This window comes from Panthera uncia (assembly GCF_023721935.1).
Source record: "Panthera uncia isolate 11264 chromosome E2 unlocalized genomic scaffold, Puncia_PCG_1.0 HiC_scaffold_19, whole genome shotgun sequence".
NCBI lineage: Eukaryota > Metazoa > Chordata > Mammalia > Carnivora > Felidae > Panthera > Panthera uncia.
In genome coordinates, this window is record NW_026057588.1 from 22,827,886 (window position 1) to 22,854,739 (window position 26,854).

Below are 26,854 nucleotides of genomic sequence, written 5' to 3' on the forward strand. Positions count from 1 at the left end.
ATATATATATATATATATATATATTTTTTTTTTTTTGAGAGACAGAGAGAGAGGACACATGTGGCAGGCAGGCACATGTGGGAAAAGGGCAGAGGGAGAGAGAGAATCTTAAGCAGCCAGCACAGAGCCAAGGCAGGACTCAATCTCACAACTGTGAAATCATGACTTGAGCCAAAATCAGGAGTTAGTAGCTTAACCAACTGAACCACCTAGGCTCTCCTAAATACTCAAAATATTTTAAGGAAATTCATTTGAAATCAAATAGAATTAATCATATTCTTGGAGTTTCAACAAGATCAGTGATTTACTGTTTTCTTAAGCATTATCATGCCAGAGAGTTTGGTCTCATGATATTCCGGACTCACCTTCCAACTCAATGGAGTCAGCAATGGCGAATGTGCCATGTACCATGTAATGGCCAGGACAAACAATCACAGTGTCACCTTCATAGCAGGCATTTATAGCAGACAATGGATCACTATGGAACTAGAAAACAACAACATATTGCAAATATACACCCCCAAAAGCAACCTACATATCACTCCAGGTACTCTCATGTTTCACTTTCAAAGTGCCAAAACCACATACTTAAAAAAAATATATCCTCAGCTACTGCACTGAACCCAACACGTGCTTGGTAAGTGACTAATGCTTATGAAAGGCAGGGCTCTCACTACTACCCATTTCACAAAAAATCAACTCTGGGAAGCTCCTATAAACGCTTTGTAGAATTCAGGAAAACCTGGCATGAATTAGAAGAGAAAAAGCCACCTGCAGCAAAAAACTCCTTTTACCTGAATTTCTGTTTCTTCCTTACAAGGCTCCTGACAAAGCCTGTCCCTGAGCAGAGACCGCAGCAGACCAGTCATCATGGTGGAGGAGACCACATGTGTGACCTTCTGACCATTTGGACGAATGCCCTTTGCTTGGATATTCGAATTCTTCTGATAACCAAACACGTATCTTAGAGAAACCAACAGACCTATCAGTTCTCAGTAAGATAGCTGGTTAGAAAAGATGCCAACTAGCTAAGAATAACAAAGACACACATACCTCAGCAATGGATTCTCAATGAGTTTTAGCTTTTGTTTCAACTGTTCCATCTCTGAATATAATTTTAACCCTTCAACCATGGAGATGTTTTCCTGCTCGGAATCGGAGTTACAATTTGACAAACTGCTTCTCAGATTTAAAAATTTCCTGTAACTGTCCTCACATTGGGACAACAGATTGCGGTAATCAACAATAAGTCCTGAAGGAACTCGATCTTCAAGGATGTCATAATGCCTGCAAGTTTAAAAGCAAATTGAAATCCACTGCCTTTCTGATATATTTTCCTATCATTAAAACAGCCCATTTAGTCCTTAAAGACCAGGAAGAAAAGCATTTTATAATACATAACTCAGTACATGTTAAGTCTTTCTGAATAGCACTCTATTATAAGTGGAAGCTATTGAAAGTTTTAAGGATCACTTTATTAAAGTCACTAGCTTTTCTTGCTTTGGGGAGTTGCTGGGTTTTATTCTTAGATCCAAGCATTTGTTATTTACAAACACTGAAAGTCCATGTTTCACAATTTGTAATCATTATTTAATAAAAATTATTTTCTCATATATTAGATTCAAAATCTTAAGTGAATGTCAGAGGGCAATCTGGGAGTGTGGATGGGAAAGGAAGTATCTCAAGTAGTTTCATAACAATGTCGAAGATGACCATATTTATAAGATTGAAAAATAAAAATGATTCAAGTCATCTAGTCCTTCCTCACATTTAAAGCCCTACAGCAAAAAATTATGCTGAATATTCCCTTAGGAAGATTATAACAGTATTTCAAAAACATAAGCCTTTGAGATTCTCAGAAAAAAATATAAAGCTGCCATTACTAAACTAGAGAGTGATTGAAACAAAATAACCTTGTACTGGACAACCTTACTGGTACTTAAAATTTATTATTAGTTTGTATATCTTCACAAATATATAGACAGAACAAAAAGTATTTCTAGATGCAATAAAATAATTTATGAATGTACAATCAAGTTAATGGACATGAAATTAATGGATTTGAAAATAAACTGCAATATTACTGTCATTACCTAGTGTTTTAAAATAATTGCTTTATTTCTCACTTAAAAGTATATTGACTAGCTATGCCTGAGGCTAGAGTTTTTCAACCTTGGCTGCATATTAGAATCACGGGGGAGCTTTTAAAAATACAAATGCTCAGGTCCCCATTCGGACCAATTAAATTGGTCTCCAGAAGTAGAGAGGTCTTGTTTTTTTTTAAAAGTTCCTTGGGGATTCTAATGTGCAGTCAAGGTTGAAAACTATTGCCTTAGATGATGTTTTTCTAACTTAGTCATGCTCTAAATTATATAGGGGGGAAAAACAGAACCACATCCTAAACAAATTTACATGAAATTACAGTTAACATTCAAACAGTACTTAAAATGAATAAAAAATAATTTTTTCCACTTTTCAAGTAAATGAATTAGGTAAAGCTTGAAAAGCAAGGATTTTGTCTGCTTTGATTAATCCATACTCATTTAAAGATATTCTAGAAATCCACTTTGCAAACAAAAAATTGGGAACCAAACCACTGACTGCTTGATCAGGTCTATTAAGTTATGAAGATTAAGACTCAAATTTTAAAATAAATTTCTTAGCATTTCCAATATCCATGCCAATCAGCTTATGTCTTCTCATTAAAGTGATACTTTGTGGTCTGGAAGCAATGAACCAACATCTGTGTCTCAGACCCATAAGCTTTGAAGTACAGCGTTTTGAATTAAAAAGGAAAAATATTTACCTCACAGTGCAAAATCAACAGTATGGTTTGATTCCCTTTAAATCCTGCATGTTCATAACGCTACTCCTCTCTTTGCCCAGGGACCTTTTTAAAGAGTCTGCCTATATTTGATAACATTCCAGTTTCCCCATCAAGTACCATAGTTTTCTTCTCCATAACTTAAAACAATTCCTCCCTTACACTTTCTTATCTGCCAGGGATGTAAAAGGTAAATATGTAAATCATCCCTTGTTGTTTGAACATGTAAAGCTGTCAAATCAGAATACAGTCTTTTCCAAGTAAAGATCAAATTTGCTAGATACACATTATTCACCTACCATTACATTTCACTTCAATCAAAACCAATCATTGCTCTCTAAGAGCAAGCATAACAAAACTAGAAAATATGCAAGCTTATTGAAATTCTGGCATTTTATTGAATACGTTATGGGAAAATAGGAAATGCATGATGGAAAAACTGGAAAGGCTAAATAGAAATCACACATAATTCTAAACCAGGAGGAACCATTAACCATAATTTTCACATGTTTTTTACTTATTATTTACTATGTAAATCAAGAGAAATTTACCAAATCTATTTGGGTTCCACGAAAATGTAAAGGGTTACTGCCTTACCTTATGTAGCAAAATCATCTTTCACACGGGGAAAAAAAATCACCTTCTATAATTTATTTTTTTAGTGCAAGTTCTAATTTTATTCTTACTGCAGCACTGCCTATTAAATTACCACTCATGAATACAAGAAAATTACCTGGTCTTAGAGTACCACCTAGTGGAAATCTGAATACTAGGTGGGTTGCATAGTTAAGTTACATTTTTTGTAATGTGTTTTTCCCTATAAAAATATGACAATTCTTCTTCTTAGAAGAAGAAGATTGTGTTTCAGTAATTAGTAAATTTTTATGCACCACCAATATTAATTGTTTAGTATTTTTATCTATTTGTCAAATAAGATTTAAGGACAAGAACTTGACAAAACATCCTGAGATAATTCTGTTAGTTTAGCCCAGTGTCTTTTACTATAGGAACTTAGAATAAAGCCAAATATTTTTAAAAGTACTCTTTTAAAAAATTAAAGCAAAAGAAATATTTTATAATTCAACTAACTTCTTATTTCTCAAATAATTGTCTTTGAATTTAACACAGGGTTTCTTTTAAACACATTAGCTCAAACTGAGTTTTATTCAGACTTACAAAACAGTGAGATATTTAATTTCAGTGTCCCTGAACTCAGCTTTTAGACTCAAGTATATAAACACTAAAAATAGGTTTCTCTGCATTCGTACAGGCTTCATTTAATAACTCGTCAATGGGTTATCCTACTTGTATAGCGGCCTGCTTCTGTGTGTGGGCCCTTGGAGTAACATACACCAGACAGGTAAAATAAACCATGGACAGCTCTTTTTCCAACATGGACAAGGTCACTACCAAATACTTACAACCTCAATCGAGGTTCAACACATCTGACAAAATAATCATACTCATCCTCCTCTTCTTCATCCCAGCTCCTCCAAATGTTTTGATAGAAAAATCTGAAAAGGAAACTCATATCATTCAAATTAATCACTGGCTCAGTGTTAGGGTTTTGGAGAGTGCAAACTAAAGAGTAAATCACAACAACTCTATCAGTGATGATAGAGAATGCTGCATAAATGCTAGACTTGATAGTTTTGAGTCATACAAGAACTTTTTTAGATTGACTAAAGAAGTTTTCTACAACACTGTTTCCATTACCACCTCTTTTTAATCAGAAGAACTATTTATTGACCATCTGTAATTGGGTAGATGGTAGTGTCATTTGTTAAGATAGGAAAGACTGGGAGAGAAAAAGGTTTGGGGTTGAAAACAGTTTGAACTGAGATGCCTATGTGACCTCCAAGTGGATGATGTCAAGAGCAAATATGAATATATATGCCCAAAGCCCAAGGGAAATATCAGAGCTAAAGACATAAATCTAGGAGTTGTCAGCATACTGATGACATTAAAGCAACAGATGAGATCATCTAGGGACATAATATAAAACAGCAGTTCTCAAACCTGATTCTGCATGTTAGAGTTCCCCAGGAAGCTTTTAAAAATTGATTCCCAAACCTATCCCAGACCTATAAATCAGAACCTTTGTAAAAGGCAGGAGGGGGACAGGGGTTGGGTGCAAGATCCATATTTTTTTAACCCCCCCCCCCAAGCGATTGAACAAATTTTTATTATGGAAAATTTCAAACATCCACAAGAGCAAGTAGTATCATGAACACCGTTTATGCATTAACCAGCTTCAACAATTATCAATGCATAGGCTATTTTATTTCATCTCTACCCTACCCACTTACTTCTCTGCTCCCCACCCCCACCATCTCAACACTGGATTTACTTTAAAGCAAATGTCAAACATACAACATTCACAAATTTTAGCATATAGCTCTAAAATAAATCTTTACACCAAGAAAGTGTTATAATTTCTTAATATCCAAATATCCAGTCAGTATTGAATTTTCCCTATCTGTCTCTTCTGCTATTGTTGCTGTTATTGTTTTATCATTGGCTTGTTCAAATCAGGATCCAAACAAGGGTCAGCTATTGCATTTAATTAAATCACAGTTATTCTATAGATTATCCCTCCCTCCTTTTCTCTTTGCAATTTATTTAAGTTTCCCACACTCTGAATTTTATTGATTGCATCCCCATGGGGTCATTTAACATGTTCTTCCGCTTCTTTTACTTCTGGTAAACAGAAAGTAAGATCTAAAGACTTGATCAGCTTTCGGAAAGATGTTTTGGCAAGGATACTTAAAGGCGGACACAATGTACTTCCATCAGGAAGCATAAGATACCTGGTCATCTCTTCTGATGATGAGGTTAAGAATGACCAGTGGATTCAGGTGTTGTCAACCGGATCCATCTACTAGAGAGTTCCCCATCAGTTTTTCACCAATGGTTGTAGCAGCCAACCACAATTATTGCCTAGAACCTTTATTTTATTACAATTTGCAAAATAGTGATATTCTGATCCTATCATTCTTTCTTCATGTATTAGTTGGACTACTCCTATAAAACACAATCCCCAGGGGCACCTGGAAGATCAGTCAGTTGAACGTCTGACTTTGGCTCAGGTCATGATCTTGCAGTTCATGAGTTCGAGCCCCACATTGGGCTTGCTGCTGTCAGCCTGTCAGTGCAGAGCCCACTTCAGATCCTCTGTACCCCCTCTCTGCCCCTCCTCTGCTTGCGCTCTCCCCAAAATAAGTATTTAAAAAAACAAAAACAAAAGCAATTCCCAGGTAATTCTAATGTGCTTCCAAGGCTGATTAAAGAGAGAGAAGGGTAGATAGTCTAGGACTGATCCCTGGGTAACTCCAACATTTTAAAGTTTTGAGCAAGAGAGGAAGAGCCAAGATGACTAAGAAGCTGGCAGAGTGTGTGTTACGAAGATGGGAGTGATCAGATAACTAGAATGTGACCAAGAGGGAAAGCAAGATGAGATCAGAAAAGAAATGACTGGGAAGGAGAACATGGAGGACTTTGGTGACCTTAAGCACAATTTCAGTGGTGCTGTGGGGCAGAAGCATTACTGGAATGCCAGGAGGTGCAGACTGTGACTACACAGAATTCTGTCAAGTTCTGCTGTGAGGGCACCTGGGTGGCACCTGGGTTAAGCGATCGACTTTGACTCAGGTTATAATCTCACGGTTCATGAGTCGAGACCCACATCAGGCTCTGTGCTGACCACTCACAGCCTGGAGCCTGCTTCAGATTCTGTGTCTCCCTCTGTCTCTGCCCCTCCCTCACTAGTGCTCTATCTCTCAAAAATAAATAAGCATTAAAAAAATAAAAAAATAAAAAGTTCTGCTATGAAAAGGAAGGAGCAGTGAAAATAAAGCCATCTCTTAATTCTTGTAGATTGGACTGCCGGTCTCTTCACCCTCTAGTCATCTCAAAAAAAAAAAAAAAAAAAAAGAACCTGAGCATGCGTTTACTCAGTTAAAAAACTCTGCTGGCTGCTGCCCTCACAACGAAGTTCAAATTCCTGAGCTTGGCGGTATTACTTGGATTCACAATCTGGCTACAGAGCACCTCTCTTGTCAGACCTCCTGCATGCAAACTCCCATTTCACAAGGTCTTTCAAACTTCCATGTGAAATGCTGGTCAGGCTGTCCACCTTCTCCACCTGGTGAACTTATATTTACATTTCAAGACTTAGCTCAAGTATTATCCTCACCAGTACCATACTGGGCATTCACACACATCACTCACATCTGCACCTCCTCCAGTGTTTATTCTCTCAAGACCAAAACCTTAACCTCTGGCTTATCCACTCATATCTCCTCATCCCCCACATCCACTCGGCCACCAAGTCCCGGCCATCCTACCTTCTCAGTAAGCTTCCATGTGTCCTCTCCACACCCCACTCTAGCCCACTCTCTTGCCCGATCTTCTTATTCCATCTCCTTCCATTTGTTTTTCACACAGCAGCCAGAACAAATCTTTTAAAACACAAAGCTGATCCTATTCACCCTTGAATAAAAACCTTTTTCAGTGCTTCCGCAGTGCTTTTACAGATAAAATGATTAATTGGCCAATGAAGTCCCACATCTTCTGACTCCTGACAACCTCTAAGCTAGTTTCATAAGTCTTCCCCATTACTGTCTGTGTTCCAGCTATAATGGCCTTCCAGTTCCTTAAATTCACTCAGCTCCTGAACCTGTTCCCTCCCCACCCTTGCCACAACCCCTTTCACGTAGCCAACCCTTCAGACCCAACTTCAAATGTCATTTCCTCAGGAAACAACCATGTAACAGCCACCTGACCTAGTCTTAGAACACTCTAATTCTTCATTGCACTCACTGCAGTTTCAATCACATTTATACCTTCATGTGATTAAGATTCATCTCTCACCTTTAGAATGAAGCCTGATGGTGATGGTGATTGTGTCTGTTTCATGCACCAATCAAATCAGGACCCAGCACTTGAATACTCATTGAATAAAAAACAAACAAGAACCCTCATAACTTTTCTGGGCATTGACCAGAATCTAAGTCCGCAAAATGAAGAATAAATTTAGCCAGGCTCACCTTCAAATACCATTACTAATTCCAGATACTTGTCTTCTACCAACTTCAATACCCATAAAGATTCATTCCCTGATTCCTAATTTCCTAAACTCATCAATTATCCCTTTACCTTCAAAGGCTTCAGTTGACAGATTTTTTTTCAAGTGAGAGAAACTGGTTCTGAAAAGAAGCCAGTTCTTTAGATTTATATTGCTTGGCCAAATACTGAATATCTAGGGTTAAAAGTTCTTGTGTACAATTAGAAATTTTCCATAAGATCTTGGAAGCTGGGCCCGAAACACTCTGCTTCTTTGTGGAACATCGAAATTAAGCTCAGCAAAACCAGGTTAACTCACTAATGGTATAAAAAGTGAAAACTACAAGACACTATGCTACTATTATCCAGTCTCCCAGCTCCTAGAGGAATAGAAGTCCATTTTTAAATAAACAAAGGTCAGCCTTCCTTAGTGAATATACTTATAATAAAGAAGATTCAAAAGAACTATCTGTATCAGGAACTATCTGACAAAAGATTTATCTGATGATGGTTAACAGAAAGGAGGTGAATGAGGGGATGGGTGAAATAGGTGATGGAGATTAAGGAGAGCACTTTTGATAGGCATTGGGTGATAAATGGAACTGCTGAATCACTATAAGTATCCCCTAAGTATCCTGGAAGCGGCCTGAGAAAATATCTTTGGTCAGATACATTCTTGGGAAAAAAAGTGTGTCTTATCGGTGTAGAAGACATAGTGTACCACCTCCTTCACTTTCTTTCCTTTCTTCAATTCAAGTACTTTAATCATAAGCCTTAGCCTCCAGAACTTTTAAGAGTTTCTAAACATATACAAACTGAAAGGGCGGGCCTACGGCGGCCCACTCCATCTTGTTCTGTGTCCTTCACCTTGTCCACACCTCCTCCCCTTGAGTAACCCCCCCCCCCTCACCTGCCTAACAGGACTCGGACCCTTCCCCAGCCAATCGGCTGAGGCCATAGCCATCACCTCACCAACTGCCCCTAGGCCCCAATAAAACCTTTGTCCTTTTGAAACTCACACTCTCTCCCTGGTATCTCACCGCTGGGTCGGTGCAGGTAGGGGATTGAGCTCGAGCTAGCTCAAATAAAGGCTCTTTTGCTTTTACATCGGACTTGGCTCCCTGGCGGTATTTGGGGATCACGAATTCTGGGCATAACATCTGGGGGCTCGGCCCGGGATCCCCAAGACCCCCGAGGGACCCCCGACCCGGAGAGCCTGACTGGCCACGGTTAGTGTCTGTCTGTTTGGTCTGTCTTTTCTGTGTGAGCTCATTTCTGGAATTCTGGTAGTGCCCGACGCGGTCTAAGTGGACGCACTGGAGGACCACGGGCCGGGAGTTTCGGAAGACGTTCCGATCCTCCCTTCTGGAGGGACGTGGAATCCCCTCATCTGTTTTGGAGGGACGTGGAATCCCCTCAAAGGTCTGAGACGAGGCGGGTCGCTCCCGCTGGTCGGCGTGAGGCTGTCGTCTTTGGAGGGACGTGGAATCCCCTCATCGGTTTTGGAGGGATGTGGAATCCCCTCAAAGGTCTAAGCTAGCTTTCAGTTTTGCTTCCATGGAGTTGGAAGACTTTCTAGGGGCCCTCTGTTTTTGTGTTTCTCTGTTTTGTCCTGTGGACTTACTGGACGGACGTTATGGGACAGACTCAGACTATTCCTCTAAGTATTATGATTGATCACTTTAAGGATGTGAGGGGAAGAGCTAACAACCTCAGTGTGGAAGTCCGAAAGGGTCGGTTGCAGTTTTTTTGTTCTAGCGAGTGGCCAACTTTCAATGTCGGATGGCCACCAGAGGGGACCTTCGACCTCCCTACCATCCACCGAGTCAGGAGTATCATCTCTCAGCCTAAGACGGGCCATCTTGATCAGCTCCCTTACATTATCACTTGGCAGGACCTTGTAGAAGACCCACCCTCTTGGCTTAAGCCCTTCCTAGCCCCGCTCCCTCTGGAGCCAAAACCCATTCTTGCTTTGCAGGGGACAAAGAAGAAGAAAAGTCTTACCCAGCCTTCAGCACCCCTCTACCCTGTCCTACAGGGGGGTACTGAAGAAGAATTAATTTTTTCCTCCCCGTATAACCCCTCTAGGATGCCGGAAGAACACCAACCTCCCCCTCCAGGGGAGGCAGACGCTGTTCCGAGAGCAGGAGGCGGAAACGCTCCAGTGGGAAGCCCGCCCTTTACCAGACAAAGGGCTCAGAGGGAGCAATCCGCCTCCGCCGCTGACTCCACTATTCTGCCCCTGCGAGCCACCGGACCCCCAGACGCGGAGGGGAATCAGCCCCATCACTATTGGCCTTTCGCCACTAGTGACCTCTACAATTGGAAAGCTCAGAATCCTAAGTTTTCCGAGAAACCGGCAGGGCTTATTGATTTATTAGACTCTGTTCTTTTTACCCATCAGCCCACGTGGGACGATTGCCAGCAGCTTTTGCAGGTCCTGTTCATGACTGAAGAAAGAGAAAGAATCCTCAATGGGGCCCAAAAACTAGTTCCGGGTGCAGACGGGAATCCCACCACCAACCAGGCTCAGATAGATGCCTCCTTCCCCTTAACTCGGCCCCAGTGGGATTTCAACACGGCAGAAGGTAAGGAGAGGCTCCGGGTCTACCGCCAGACTCTAATGGGGGGTCTCCGAATGGCTGCTAGAAAGCCAACCAATTTGGCCAAGGTAGGAAATGTACAACAGGAAAAGATGAATCTCCGGCTGCCTTTTTAGAACGGATCATGGAGGCATTCCGTACCTATACCCCCATGGATCCAGAGGCTCCGGAAAGCAAGGCAGCTGTTATCATGGCCTTTGTAAACCAATCGGCCATAGACATTAGGAGAAAATTACAGAAAATAGATAGACTAGAAGGAAAAAGTCTGCAGGACTTACTGGTGGTAGCCGAAAAGGTATATAATAACCGGGAGCCTCCTGAGGACAAGCAGGCTCGCGCCACGGCAGCTGCCAGCAGTAAGCAGACTCGAGACCTGGCCAGAATACTACTAGCTACCACTGCTGACTTCCCCGAGGAACGAGACCGCCATCTCCGGCAGCTGGCAGACGACGCAAGAAAAGGTAAAGGAACCACCAAGGGGGGGAAGTAGAGGCTGCAGAAGGATCAGTGCGCATACTGCAAGGAGATAGGGCACTGGGCCCAAGATTGTCCAAAAGGGGCTGGCGGGAAGGGAAGCAAGACTGATCGAGTAAAAGTCCTAGAGCTAGATGAACTAAGTGATTAGGGGAGTCGGGGTTCGGACCCTCTCCCCGAACCCAGGGTAACTCTTAAAGTGGAGGGGACCCCTATTGACTTCCTTGTCGACACCGGAGCACAACATTCGGTCCTCCGCACCCCACAAGGAAAACTAGCTAGCAAGAAGTTCTGGGTACAAGGGGCAACTGGTATGAGCCAGTATTCATGGACTACCCGAAGAACAGTAGATTTGGGAACGGGCCGGGTATCCCACTCCTTTATGGTAATACCAGAATTCCCCTACCCGCTGTTAGGACAGGACTTACTGACCAAGATTGGAGCTCAGATAACTTTCAAACAAGGGGGGCCTCAGGTCACTGATGGCAAGGGCCACCCCATCCAGGTCCTGACCATGAAACTGGAGGATGAATACCGCCTCCACCAGGAGGCGCTCTCGAGAGAGGATAATATAGACAGACGGCTACAAGAATTCCCCTCGGTTTGGGCAGAGACGGGGGGGGGGGGGGGGATGGGACTAGCCGCTCATAGGACCCCAGTCCTGGTAGAGCTCAAGCCAGGAGAGAGTCCGGTAAGGATCAAACAATACCCCATGTCTCAGGAGGCCTGGAAGGGGATCCAGCCACATATCCGGAGACTATGAAGCCTAGGGGTACTAGTTCCTTGCCAGTCTGCCTGGAACACCCCCTTACTGCTGGTCAAAAAGCCTCACACAAATGACTACCAACCGGTACAAGACCTCCGGGAAGTAAATAAGAGGGTCGCGGACATACACCCAACTGTTCCCAACCCATATACTCTCTTGAGCTCCTTGGCGCCCTCCAGGGTCTGGTATACTGTACTAGATTTAAAGGATGCCTTCAGTCTGCCGCTGGCACCCCAGAGCCAACCCTTGTTCGCCTTTGAGTGGCATGATCCGGAGGAGGGCTACAGTGGGCAACTCACCTGGACACGGCTACCTCAGGGATTCAAAAATTCACCCACCATCTTCGACGAGGCACTACACGAGGACCTGGGTGAGTACAGAAGGGAGCACCCTGGCCTCACCCTTCTACAGTACGTAGATGACATCCTGATTGCTGCCGACACGGCCAAAGACTGTGAGCGAGGGACCCAGGACGTGCTGACTACCCTGGGAGCCTTAGGGTACCGGGCATCCGCGAAGAAGGCTCAGATATGCAGGGAGAGGGTAAGTTACCTGGGATATATCCTGGAGGGCGGACAGCGGCGGTTATCAGATGCCAGAAAAGAAACTGTCCTAAAGATCCCTACTCCCACCTCCCGAAGAGAAGTGAAGGAATTCCTAGATCAGCCGGCTACTGCCGCCTCTGGGTTCCAGGTTTTGCTGAGATCACCAGGCCCCTATATGAAGCTACCAAAGAGGGGAAAACATTTAAATGGGCTGAAAAAGAAGAAACTGCCTTTAATCAGTTAAAAAAGGCCCTCCTAAGTGCCCCAGCCCTGGGCCTACCAGACATTACGAAGCCCTTCCACCTCTTTGCAGACGAACATAAAGGAATAGCAAAAGGGGTTCTAACTCATGCCTTAGGCCCCTGGAACCGCCCAGTGGCTTACGTGTCTAAGAAACTAGACCCAGTGACTGCTGGCTGGCCGCCATGCCTAAGAATTATTGCAGCGACAGCACTCCTAGTCAAGGATGCAGACAAACTGACCCTAGGACAGGAGATCTGGATCACGACCCCACACGCCATTGAAGGGGTCCTGAAACAGCCTCCGGATAGATGGATGAGCAACACACGTATGACTCATTACCAGAGCCTCCTACTCAACCCTCCATGAGTGCAGTTCCACCCCAGTGCAGCCCTCAATCCTGCAACCCTGCTGCCCAACCCTGACCTAGGTGCTCCATTACATGACTGTGCGGGAATCCTGGAACAAGTACATGGATTCCGGATGGACCTGACCGACCGGCCCCTCCCCGATGCCGAGGCCACGTGGTTCACTGATGGCAGCAGCTTTGTGCGGGACGGACACAGGTATGCAGGTGCAGCAGCGGTCACCAAAACGGACACCGTATGGGCGGAGGCTCTACCCTCCGGAACATCAGCCCAGCGAGCAGAGCTCATAGCCCTCACCAAAGTGCTGATGCTGGGAGCTAGAAAACGGCTTAACAACTACCGGATTTGGGAGACCCAGTTTTACTAGACCAGCCCAAATACTCCCAGGAGGAGTTACAGCAGATCAAGAAACTCCCCATAGCCCAGGAGATAAAGGGATGGTGGTATACACCTCACAAGGAGCTCATGCTGCCAGACCGGCTTGGAGCACATGCATCGGTCTACTCACATGGGGGCCCGAAAATTAAAAGACTTAATCCGACATGCCAGAATCAAGATTCACAAACAGGACACCAAAATAGAGCAAGTTGTATCTGCCCACAAGACCTGCCAACTCACCCACATGAGAGCCACATCAAATAAAAAAGGAACCAGGCTCAGAGGCACCAGACCGGGAGCCCAATGGGAAGTCGACTTCACTGAAGTCAAACCAGGAAAGTATGGTTTTAAATATCTTTTAGTATTTACAGACACCTTCTCTGGCTGGGTGGAGGCATACCCAACCAAGCATGAAACGGCTCAGACGGTGGCTAAGAAGCTACTAGAAGACATCTTACCCAGGTATGGTTTTCCTGCCATGGTAGGATCAGACAATGGACCAGCTTTTATCTCGCAGGTAACACAGGCAGTAGCCAAGGCGGTGGGGGCAAACTGGAAATTACATTGTGCTTATAGGCCCCAGAGCTCAGGACAGGTAGAAAGAATGAATAGAACCCTAAAAGAGACCCTTACCAAATTAACCATGGAGACTGGCCGGGGACTGGGTGACTCTCCTACCACATGCCCTTTACCGGGTTAGAAACACTCCTTACACTCTGGGTTTTACTCCCTACGAGATTATGTTTGGCAGGCCACCCCCTGTTATTCCCAGCCTTTGAGCCGAACTTATTGCTGAGTTTAAAGATCAAGAACTTTTTCTTTCCTTGAGAGGGCTCCAGAGGGTGCACGAGGACATTTGGCCGCGCCTCCGTGCCATCTACGAGGCTGGCCCAACCCCGACACCTCATCAGTACAGGCCAGGAGACGGTCTACGTCAAGAGGCACCACCGAGAGACCCTCGAGCCGCGCTGGAAGGGACCCTACATCATGGTGTTGACAACCCCCACCGCTCTCAAAGTAGACGGCATCGCGACCTGAGTCCATCACACCCACGTTCGGCCAGCGGACCCCTCCTCGATTCGGAAGGACTTCATCACGCGATGGGCCATCAGTTGGGACCAACACAACCCGCTCAAGCTCAAGCTACAGCGCATTCAACCCACCTAATATTGATAACTGTTAACTCTGCTTGTCATTGCTCATGCTGCCGGGAGTCCCCACGCCCCCCCAAACATTACCTGGCAGATCACAGACACCAGCTTGGGGACAATACTTAATCAGACCTCCCAGAGCCACCCCAGGGACACTTGGTTCCCAGAACTTTGCATAAACCTCCAAACTCTGTTCCCCTTGTCACCATAAATGCAGCCGGTCCCATGATTGTAGCGGTCCCTCAGCTACATGACAAGGGGGGAATGAAAGGGCGGGCCTATGCCGGCCAACTCCATCTTGTTCTGTGTCCTTCACCTTGACCACACCTCCTCCCCTTGAGTAACCCCCCCCCTCACCTGCCTAACAGGACTCGGACCCTTCCCCAGCCAATCGGCTGAGGCCATAGCCATCACCTCACCAACTGCCCCTAGGCCCCAATAAAACCTTTGTCCTTTTGAAACTCGCTCTCTCTCCCTGGTATCTCACCGCTGCATCGGTGCAGGTAGGGGATTGAGCTCGAGCTAGCTCGACTAAAGGCTCTTTTGCTTTTACATCGGACTTGGCTCCCTGGCGGTATTTGGGGATCACGAATTCTGGGCATAACACAAACCAAATGAAGAATCCCGTATCTTTTGTTAACATTTGAGGACACTGAATGAAGGCCATACAGGAATTCTTTGGGTTTTTTTTTCAACTTTTCTATAAGTCTGAAATCATCTCAAAATGAAAACTTAAAATCCTTTTTAAATTTTTTTTAATTTAAAAAAGATTTCCCTATCTTTGAACATTTTAAAATACTGCAATGACCAACTTTATAATTTGAGTTTTAAATCTAGGTATATAATGCAGACCAGAATTACTGCATTTCATCCAGTCTCAGGCCACAAGGTTATTTTTATCAACTCTCTTCCTACCTGACATGTTCAACTGCAAGAGCTGTCTGGTCAAATACTCCAGAACCATCAAACACCACCCACAGCTCTTGCAGGGGCAACCGATGTTCCTTCAGATCGAGGAGCTCATTCATACACTCCAAGGTAAAAGTGCTCACTTGAGATTCACAGAGGTACGGGTTGGCAAGCCTCACTACTGCCTTCAAGGCTGCAAAGTCCACATCTGTGACCTGAAATTTAAAATATTACTTACATGGAAATAAAAATTAAGACAAATATAAAACACTACTTACAGCCTGATTTTTTAAAGCATGAAATGGGAACACAGAGCCTTCTTCCATAATATAAAAAATAAACAAGAAGGGCCTTGTTCTTACCCATATGGAGCTTACATTGTAATTGAGAATTGAGAAGACAAACAAGACTGTGATAAGCATTTGACAAAGCATAACTAGCAGGGGTGATGGTCTGGTTTTGCTGGGATGGTAGGGAAAAGTACAGGATGAAAGGGAAGCAGCCATCTGAAGATCAGGCAGGTGAAAAAGCCCTGTGGCAGACTGGCTGCTGGAGCAGGAGAAAGGCAGTGTTTCTTGCTGGAACCAAAGGGAAGAAATGGGCAAGGGAAGGGGCAGCAGTAGATGAAGTGTGAGAGAGGGGCAAGGAGATCAGGACAGAAAGGGCATTGGAAGGTACTTGGGTTTTGTGTTCTCTAGACAAAGAGAAACCACAAAGCCAACACCAAGGCTTTAGTAAATGCAATGCATTAGAGGTTTTAAGCAGAGGAATGGCACATTTCTCTTTTAAAACAATGACTCTGATAAATTTTAGAGAATAAGTCAGGGTGGAGGTGGGAGATTGAACATGGACAGAAGACATGGATTGTAACGACACTATCATAATCAAATTAATAGGCCTTTACTGCAACCAAAGATATTAGCATAACCCAAAATTCAAAAGTCCCCAGGAACAGCTGCCACCTACTGCCTCATACATAATCACTGCAGAAAGTGATGTCATTTTAAAAAGGAGCTGCAGCAACAACTTGCATTCTTACTCCCTGGTTTAACATTTTAGTTTAACAGGGTTTTTTGTGGTCTAGTTAACAAACACTGAGAAAAATTCACAGCTATAATTAGAGTGCAAATTTAGTGTAAAAGGCCCAGTCAGCTGAAAAATAAGATTGTTTTTACTTTTGACAATGGGACACATTATCAAGAGATTAACCACATATCTACAAATTTGTTAGGCAAAAAAATAGGCCAGTTTTTAAATGCCTGGTGGGTTTGAGCTACTTAATGGGCTACAACTAAGAAGGTAAAAAATTAATTGAAACTCGGTTGACTTCATAATGAGGCCTCTTTATTTCTTAAATGGTCTCAAATACCTCCTCCACTTCATAGATTTATAAACCATTTCCCCTTGTCAAAGGACACTGAAACTTACACCACCTCAATTCCCTGGTAACTCCTCCTTGGCTGCCTTTAAAATTTGCAGAACATTCCATACACCATGACAATTAGATGTGAAAAACATGCTATTTTCAATCAGCTCATAAACTTTAATTAAAAATAAGCACTTTGGCTGTAACAGTCTGAGGGAAAGTGCTTTTAGCAAGAGACAAATGCCTTAACAACAGAATTAAATTTACCTCAACCAGCACCTCAAACACATTAGTGTGCCAGACTGCCCGCCATCCAGATGGTTCAAGGACCTTCTCCAAGAACTCAGCTGTGAATTCTCTTACTTCAGAGGCCTTGCAGTCAGCTACAAACAAATTAAACACAATAAGAATTGAGACTGCATAAAGCAGAGAAAAGTTAACAAATCTACTTAAATCCACTTTCTCAGAATCAACTGGCAAGTCTGAGGGACTCAGATAAACAATCTACGTGTAAACTGAAAAGATAAAAGCAGTAAAAAAGAAAAAAAAAACAACCCTACTTACCTAAAATGTAATCTTGATAAGCTCTGAATCGCTCATAGAACAAAAGTTGACTTGTCTGGAATATTTCTGGGAAATGAGTCTTTCCTTCAGGCACAAAACTTTGTAAACTAGTACCCCGCTTATCATGATTGCTACAATCACTGCATGAATCTTCATCTTGGAACAGAGCTACAAGAACAATGAAAATAAGCAGGCTTAGAAACTCCAAACAAAATATAAACAAAGATTTGGGAGCAATGCTTTATTTACCTTTATCACTGTCAGAAGAAACCAGTTTTCCAAACTTGAAAATATCACAAAAACCACGTTCTACTTTGAAACAGTAAGAACTTAAAATGTTTCATAGGTTAGGTCTTTGTTGTTCTGTGAAGTTTTTCACAGAGGCAGAGGAAAAGGGTTGTTTTTGATTCACTGTAAGTTACCAAAGATCTCCTTTAAAGAATAAAGCTGTGATTCTTACTGTAGCTAGCAACTTATAATAATGGTCAAATATCTTACAGTATTTTTTTCCCCAAAACAATTCCATAAAGTTTCATTAAAGTTAGGAGCTGCTTTCCTATAGTCCTTCTCAAAATAAGTTGAAGCCTTTCTTTATTTTCTTCAATATCAGTCTGTCAATGGCCCCTCAATAAACAAGGATGAGAGATTCTTAATAATGCATAAGGTTTACTTCGCTAAAGCTACTAGGTTCCTCCTCACTAATTTCAGTAACTATGTCTAAGGAAAAGATTAGAAAATGCTAATCACATTAGGTTTGGGCTGTATGTAATTATGTTTTATAAGGCATGATTTGGCCAGTGGCATATCTAATTCTGTGTAATGTGATGTTTTTAATAGACAAAATGGCTACTAAATAAACAATGCAAAGGGTAGCATTTGAGCTGGCAAAATAATTTCCATAGGTTATCTGAGACTGTTATTAACAGCAGTCTTCCCACCCCACCCCCCAGCTCCATGTATTTTCTCCTTGCTTTGACTTCTTTGCTTCTGTTCAGGCCACCAGAGCTACTTGACCTCACAAATGACCCACAGTGTACTCAGAGGTCTACTGCTCACAAATGCCAATGTACATGAAACTAAAAGGGCATCAATACCTCACTAGCTGTGGGGCAATCTCTCTGTGCGTCAATTTCCTCTCCTATAAAGGAAAGGTGAAAATAGCATGCTTATTTCAATTAAATTAAGATAATTAAATTGTTAATCACAACAGTAATATATAAATAGTATATATAAATGTTAAAGAAATAATACCTTTGCCTCACACCCATTAGGATGGCAATTATCAAAAAACAACAAGAAAAACTATCAGGGAAACAAGTGTTAGTGAGGATATGGAGAAAGAGAAACTCTTGTAAACTGTTGTAGGCATGTAAAATGGTACGGCTGCTATGGAGAACAGTATGGTGGTCCCCCAAAGCCCTAAAAATAGAATTACCTTATGACCCAGCAATTTGACTTCTGAGTATATATCCAAAAGAACTGAAAGCAGAACCTCCAAAAGATATTTGTATACCCATGTTCATAGCAGCATTATTCACAATAGCTAAAAGGTGGGAGCAATCCAAGTGTCCATCAATGGATGAATGGAAGGAAATGAATGAAAAAGGAAGGAAATGCTGACATCTGCTACACCATGGATGAACTGTGAGGACATGATGCTAAATGAAATAAGCCAGTAACAGGAAGAGAAATACTGTATGATTTCACTGATAATGAGGTACTTAGTCAAAATCATAAAGACAGAAAGTATAATGATCATAGCCAGGGGATGAGGGAGAGGATGGGAAATTATTGTTCAATAGGAATAGAGTTTCAGTTTAGAAGATAACAGAGTTATGGGAATGGACGGTGGTGATGGCTGCATAACGGTCTGAATATATTTAATAACACTGAACTGTACAATTAAAAATTAAGACAGTAAATTTTGTTTTATGTGTATTTTAACACAATACAAAAAAGCAAAGGATACCTTACTTCAGCACAATTCTTTACCGCCACTTTGAAAGCATTACTTTTCACACATTATTTCACTTAATCTTCAACATTCTGTTAAGACCATTGGCTCTGTTTTCCAGAAAAGAAAACTGAGGCCAAGTGACTTTTACCAGGTCACAAAAGGGATAACTAGTGGAATTAAGTCATACATGTTTTCTCACTTTGCCAAGTCTCTTTCCACTACACAATCCAACTGCAAATGTTAAAGGAAAATTCTGAACAGCTTAAAAATATCAGGACAAATAATAATAACGGAAATCTCCACAAAGAGGTAGACAGGACTGAGAATTACACTTCGGTTCTATTTTTAGACTGTCCCACATTGGCTCCCCTAACTTTGGGCGTGTCACCTACTCTCGGTGCGCAGGGCTACCTAGGCCAAGGGTTCAAGTTTCTTCTCTTTCAGTTAAGGGAGAATGGTTCATGATCTACCTTGAGCTGGAGATGAAAAATAGGAGACGTCTCTCCACAGGTGAACACGCACAAAGCACCCGGAAGCCCACCCAGATATCCAGGTTGGAAATTCCTGGCCAGGCTCAACTCCCTCCAGTCTCGCGGAAGCTGAAGCCAGATGGGGCGGGGAGAAGGGGAGATGCCCAGGGTATCTCCCGACTTTGGCGTCCTGAGAGGCGGTCGGAGCCTCGCACTGTCACCACCGCCACACTTGAGAGCTGGGTCCGGAAGCCCAAATAAAACCCAGGCGCCCTTTGAAAGTCCCGACGCCCCCAGGACCCCGCGGAAAGGGTCCGCCGCTAGAAGGCGGCTCCTCGGGCCCGGCATAACGGGTGCTCACCTTTCTCCAGAGGCGCTGTCGACTCCTCGACCCCCCAGCCCGTGCGCTCCGGCTGGGGAACCATCGCCTGCGACCCCAGCCCGCCAGCCGCCAGCAACCCGTCAGCCATTTCAAATTTCCGCGGGCTGCCGCCTAGCCCAGTAACAGAATGACGCAGGCGTTTCTGATTGGATAGTGGGCCGAGGCTCTTGGGCCAATTAGAGGTAGGCTTACGTAGCGCCGTTTCCGAACAAGCTCCGCCCCCTCCAGCTTCCACTAACCCCGGAAACAGCGCCTTTGCGCCACCTACTGGGCGAGCGGACTGCTGTTCTTGTCCAAACTCTTGGTCTTTTGTTTACTGGGACAAAATTTAACTGGAACATAATTCGGGAAGATTTCTGAAACACTAACAAGCAATGCCTGGAAATGGGTATTAGAAAATGCACTGAATTGGGGATCAAAAAGCAGTATGTAGACTTGTTTTTGCCATTACTAGTGGTATTACCTTGAGCAAGTCACTTCACCTCTCAGGGCATCCTCAGTTGTAATAGTGTATCAGTCTAGGTGGCTGCGAACCTTTCACCACGACAAATCAGCCTCATTATCTCTCAACCCCTCCCCTCACCTCTCTCATTTACTATGTACACACAACACGCTCATGCACACACGCAATATTTTCAAAGAATGTCAAATTAAGTTTAGTAAGTAAAAGTATGCTTTACCCATATTTATTAATCAAAGGCAACTGTAATCTCCAATAATAACAGCTAACGTTCATTAAGTATTGTGTGCAAGACACCCTCCTGCATGCTTTACCTTCACTCTTTTCTTTTTCCAGTTTTATTGAGAAATAATTGACCTACATCACTCTGTAAGTTTAAGGCACACAGAGTAACAACTTGATTTACATATATTGTGAAATGATTACCCCAGTAGGTCCAGCTAACATCCATCTTCAAATATAGATACAATAAAAATAAAAGCAGAAAAGAATAAAGGCAAAACATTTTTTCTCCTTGTGATGAGAAGATTTAGTCTCTTTTCTGTGGATGATACAGCAGTGTTAGCCATAGTCATCATGTTATACATTCATACCTGCATTATTTTTTATACAATCTTCAAAAAAATCCTATGAGACAGGAAATAATTTTCTTCTCATTTTACATTTGAGGAAACAGAGTCACCAAGAAGTAAAATAACTTGCCTAATTTAACCCAGCCCAGCCAACATTACAAACCAGCCAAACTCTAGAAGTCACTCCATTATGCTTCAGCCGGTGGTGACTAGTCAGAGCTGAGATCGGCCAGTTATAGCAGAGGTTACCAGAACACCAGCTGGGCTAAGTCCCACAGAAAGCCAACAGCCTGATTGTGACAGGCTACGCAGTCTTGTCATAGGGAAAATGTATCCACTTACTGCCTTGAAGGAAGACCTTGGGCTAAAGCCTCTCAGATCCCTTATGACTGAAATGAAATGGGGGTGGGGGGAGGCAAATGTGGAAACCTGCACTTAATTCCACTAGCTTTTCCAGAAAATGCAATTTCTTTAACTCTTGTGTACAGCATCTGACCTTACACTTATTTGTTCACGGAGAAGATATTTATTGAGTTCCACGAGGTGAAAACACACAAAACAATAAAATCAAGACAAGTACCAGGCCTTGAAGATTAAGCTAGCTTTCTCATTATTGTCCTTTTAACCCTCCCACCCACAAACCCCGAAAGTGGCAGGATTTCTCTCACCTTTCCCCCTCAGCCCTGGAGACAACATAGCTCTCATCTTGTTCAATTACCAAATACTTCATCAACCATCAAGATATTACCCAAACCAGTGCTTCTGGAAAAGCCTTGAAAGGAACAGGAGGCTGCAGAATCAAAGACAAAATACCTATGCTGCTTTAAACTCCATTAAGGACAAATTATTTATTAAACTGGTTGCATTTCCAAACCTACATTAATATTTATACATTACCTGTTTGATTATATCAAAAGTTTTTAGTTTTCCCCTAAAAGGAGACCTATAAGGAGCACACCTTTCTTGAGAATTTGCCTTCCCTGCCCCTTCCCCGTATCCTAAGGGAAGGATTTTTTTCATTCTTCCTTTCCACCTGTAGCCCATCTTGACCTTCCACCTACCCTAAATTGGGATGGCACCCATTATTCCCACTCTTTTTTATATCTTTGCTCTCTTTCTCTCCACTAGGTCCTTATACTATGGTCTACGCAACGGCTCAAAACTAACTCCCCTCCCCCAAAAACTTCCTAAAGCCCAGTTGCAATCCTAAAATACAGCCCACATGCTTTCTTTCTCTATAGTGCCTTTCTCTCCTGCTTTCTTGAATGCCAATAGCTCCCTCCAACCTCACAAGCAGCACTGATGCCCACCACCCCACTTCTCTTCCCTTGGCCTCTGGGACCTTACTCTCCTAGTCTTCCTTCCTGCCCTTGTTCCTCTTCCCTCCCCTCAGATTTCCTAAACCTTAGGGTTTTCCCAAGGACATGTCCTGACTCCACCTTTCTCAGGAGGTAACTTAAGTGAGTGAAGAGGGCCAAGTGTGGACTGTGGCAATCACTGTGAGCACACAGGAAAGTTGATTTGCTAATTCACTCAACAAATAATTAACATATAGAGTATAAACTCTTTGCAAACAAGACAAGTAAGCAACCAGGTAAACAAGACAAGGCCCCTGTCTGCATGGAGTTCACCGCCTAGTGAAGATGCGCAACAAACAAGAAAAATACAACTAACAAGCAAGAGTCTATTATGAAAAATACTAAAAAATAAAATAAAATTTAGTAATGTGATAGAGAATGATGAGTAAAGAAGACAAATTCGGGTTTTTATGTGAAAATACTTGATTTTCAAGTAACAACTATTTTTTTTTAAATGTAAACACTATGGAACCCAGAAAAGCTTATTTCCTAGGCCAAATCTGGCCCACAGCTCACTAGATTGCAGCCTGTGCTCTAAGCCCCAACAGCTCAAAGTGTAGCCCAGGGACCAGGAGCTTGTTAGAAATGCAGAGTCTCTCTCCCTTCCCCAGATGTGCTGGATGGAAATCTGCATTTCAGAAGGATCCCCGGTCCCCAAACAACAGCATTTGTATTTGACACAAAGGCCTTCAAACCTAACTTCTCTCCCAAATTTAGTTCAGTTTTCATCTTCCTGCTGGAACACTTGACCAGGAATTCCTGTCCATGATTCACATTCACTGTGCTGTGAAGCCAAACCCAAGTGCAGCTTACTTGCCAGCTTATATGACACTCATCTCATCCCACCTTCCCTGCCACAGCCTCATATGACCACTACCATCTCCCAATCAGGTTGTCAAGATGGCATCTGGGAAGTCACTCCATCTGAGAAGACTTTACCCACCCTCTCATTTGCTTCCAAAATTAATTGCTCCCCTCTTGCTGCTGCTACAAGGGTCTCAAGGGTAAATGCCTGAATGACCAGCCAAGTGACATAAGAAGTGGGCACTGGTATAAGTCCCATGGGAAGTGGTGGGTATAGATCTAATGTTGCCATGTTGGTTTTCCAAGAGAAGCCAGAAATCCAGATTTTTATAAGAAATCTCCCATACTAAAAGGTTGGTAACTAATTTTTAAAAACTTAAACATTGTGCCAGCCAAATAAACATATCTGTAGAACATCAGTTTGCAACTTCTGAGATTAATCATGACATTGCTATGGGTTCTTTGAAGACAAGTACCTCATCATATTTATGTTTGTATTGCTGGCACTACTACTAAACTTCACTTATTAAAGGGACAAACTAAATGAATACCACTCCCTTTATATATAATGTGTTAAGAGAGAGACAGACAGACGGACAACACGCCCCAAACGGAGTCACTTGGGCTAAATCCACATCACCAAATTGAGACTTAATACCTAATTTAACTGCAGTTTCAACCTCCCCCAGGACTGTAATCTTAAACCATTAAATCTGGAACTTCCTGGTTAGCACTAGTGAGGTAATCCACCTGATAGACCCCTTCTGCCTCCAAAGAAAGATGAGGTAACCACTTTTTCCTTGTCTCTGTCCCCTTCTGCCTATAAAATCTCCCATTTTGTTCAGCTCTTTGGAGCTCCTCTCTGCTAGATAGGATGTTGCTCAATTCATGAATTGCTGAATAATGCCCATAAGACTTTAAATTTTTTTCAGTTGAATTTTGTTTTTTAACAAATGCAATATTACGATGCCATTAGCCAAAGGCTCGGTTTTAGAATCAAGTGGCCAGGGGTCTGGACCATTCCTGCTGCTGCTGCCCAGAGGCCTCCTAGAACCACAGATTCATCATTAACCTATTTCCTGAGGCAAGGTCACTGAAGGCTACCTGTACTGGGGGAACTTCTTCTCCCAAACCAGTCCACTAGCTTCCCCAAGGATAGAAACACCTCTGTGGCAGTGACTCATTGTATAGTTGAGGGGTTTGACCCTCTGGGAGTCAGGGACCCACTCTAGTCGCACTATCCCACTATAGAATGTAACTACACATCCACATGCATGAGTTTCTGGAAGCAGAGATAAATCAGGATAGAGAGGACCAATTCTGACCATCACAGAAAGGTAGGGAGAGCCCCCAGACCCTGGGAGGGATCCTTCTGGGGGAAGCTTGTCCCTCCATCTGCTGTTGTAGGGAGCTCCTTGTGGGCCCAGGGTAGGCAGGTATTCCACAATGTCCACTCTGCTGCAGGGAGAGACATGCTAGGTCCTGCTATTCTGATTTGAAAGTCTAGGGCCCCATTGACAAAAACAGAAACAAACCAAAGCCAGGGGCGAATTTTGGGTTGTATTTTCCACTAGAGGGCAGCTTAAACTTTCAAAAGAAAATGACTCTTCAGCTCTTGGTTAAACACTTGAGTTCTTTCAGCAAGTTTCCTCTTGAGCCTCTGGGTCCTGTGTGAGTCTCTGGAGATGAGAAGGGAACAAAGAAACCTAGCTCTTTCCTCATGGAACTCACAGTCTGGTGGGAGAGACACATATTAAACAAGACAACATCCAGTGAATGTAGAGTCGGAACCTAAAACAATTACGATCAAGGAGAGAGAAGCCCAGAGCAGGAAAATCTTTGCATTGGGAGGCATAAGAAGACCTCACTGAGGGGAGGATATTGGGCTGAAACCTTCAGGATAAGGCAAAGGCAGTCATGGTAGGAGGTGGCAGTATATTCAGAAAGACAGGGGAACCTAGGAAGGAGAATCAGGTGATGCAAGAAGAGGGCAGTCCCAGCTCTAGAGGCTCTGAGGCAGGAGAGAGTTTGGTGCGTTGCACAGACAGAAAATAGTCCTTGAGCCTTCAGCACAGAGTGTGAGGGAGGAAGTGGCTGGCAAGGAGACTGCTGGGGTAACAAAGCCTCAAAGACTAGCCCTCATAAATAGTTCAGATTTTATTCAACATGTAATAGGATGACATTGATGAGCTTCAAGGAAAAGAGGTGATTTGATTGGTGCTCTAGCAAGAGCATTCTGGCTGCTGTAATGAGAATGCACATAGAGGGACTTTGGCATTTGAGTACATCTGCTACCTGCCTACATAGATTGGGTAAAACTAACAGGAACATCACACATTTGCATAGTGTTCTCTAGTTTACAAGAGTGATTTCATTTGATCCTAGTCCTCTGCCCAATTTCTTTCCCCCTCTCCAACTTTACTATGAGATACTTACCTAGAGGAAGTTTGTTTGGTGAGTTCTCATGAGTTGCCCAAAGTCAGAGGGATCCATAAATGGGGTAGTCTGGACTCTACCAAGGTCTGCTGGACTTCCAATTCAGGGCTTTTTTAATCTTGACTTAAGCCATATAGCTCAAATACATATTACTTGATATATATAGATATATATAAATACATTTATACATATGTATTTTTATTTTATTATTTATTTATTTACATTTGTCTAACATATTAAGTAAAAGTGATGCCTATATCCTGATCTTCAAAACTCTGCAGAGAACAGGTCAGGCATTTAGTTCTCCAAATGTTTGGACATATGTAGTCTAGGGAACTAGTGCAGGACAGCCCGTGATGAACTGGGTGATATTTGACCCACCAAGCCATGACATACACAGTAGTACTCCATCATCAAATGGAAACAGTATATACCTGAGCAGGCCCTGAATGCATAAGTAAGTTACATGAAGAAGTGACACAAGTACCCACTCCTACAACACTGCCTTGTCTCTCCCAGCCTGAACCATGGCCTCATTGGGGAGTTCCCTATAATCAGTTCACACAGGAAGAAAAGACTTGGTTTTCAGATGGTTCTGCACAAAATATAAGCACCACATGAAAGTGAGCAGCTGCAGCAGGACAGCCCATCTCTGGGACATCCCTTAGGACGGTGGTGAAGAGAAGCCCTCCCACCTGTTTACTTTGTGATTATATACAGCTTCATGGTCTGTGGCCAATGGCTTAACTGGATAGTCAAATCTTGGAAGGAACATAATTGGAAAAATTTTAACAAAGAAATTTGGAGAAGAAATATGTGGATAGACCCCTCTGAATAGGCATAAAAATGTGAAGATATTTGTGTCCCAAGTGAATGTTCACAAAGGGGGACCTCAGCAGAGGATGATTTTAATAATCAAGCAGATAGGGTGACGTGTGGTGTGGATACCAGTTCTCTTCTTTCCCCAGCCACCTCATCATTGCCCAATGGGTTCATGAACAAAGTAGCCATGGTAGCAAAAATAGAAGTTATGCATGGACTTCCACTCACCAAAGCTGACCTGGCTTCAGTCACCACTGAGTTCCCAATCTACCAACAGCAAAAACCTACACTTGAGTCCCAGATATGGCACCATCCCCAGGGTGATAAGCCAGTTACTTGGT

At 42.9% G+C, this 26,854-nt stretch overlaps 1 protein-coding gene across 2 annotated transcripts in view; it reads right to left on the reverse strand.

The window, feature by feature from the left end:
* The window catches only part of SHCBP1 (SHC binding and spindle associated 1), a 58,739-nt gene extending 38,561 nt beyond the window's left edge, over window positions 1-20,178 (reverse strand). The window contains exons 1-8 of one of the 2 annotated variants that reach the window (XM_049621728.1): window positions 20,041-20,178; window positions 17,253-17,420; window positions 16,956-17,071; window positions 15,329-15,537; window positions 4,246-4,338; window positions 1,054-1,287; window positions 795-963; window positions 366-486 (exon numbers count right to left, since the gene is read on the reverse strand). In XM_049621728.1, coding sequence (XP_049477685.1) covers window positions 366-486; window positions 795-963; window positions 1,054-1,287; window positions 4,246-4,338; window positions 15,329-15,537; window positions 16,956-17,071; window positions 17,253-17,420; window positions 20,041-20,149 — 1,219 coding nt within the window. In that variant the 5' untranslated portion in view covers window positions 20,150-20,178. The remainder of the gene's footprint in view (window positions 1-365; window positions 487-794; window positions 964-1,053; window positions 1,288-4,245; window positions 4,339-15,328; window positions 15,538-16,955; window positions 17,072-17,252; window positions 17,421-20,040) is intronic. The other variant, XM_049621727.1, reaches the window with a different exon arrangement.
* Window positions 20,179-26,854: the final 6,676 nt, after the last annotated feature.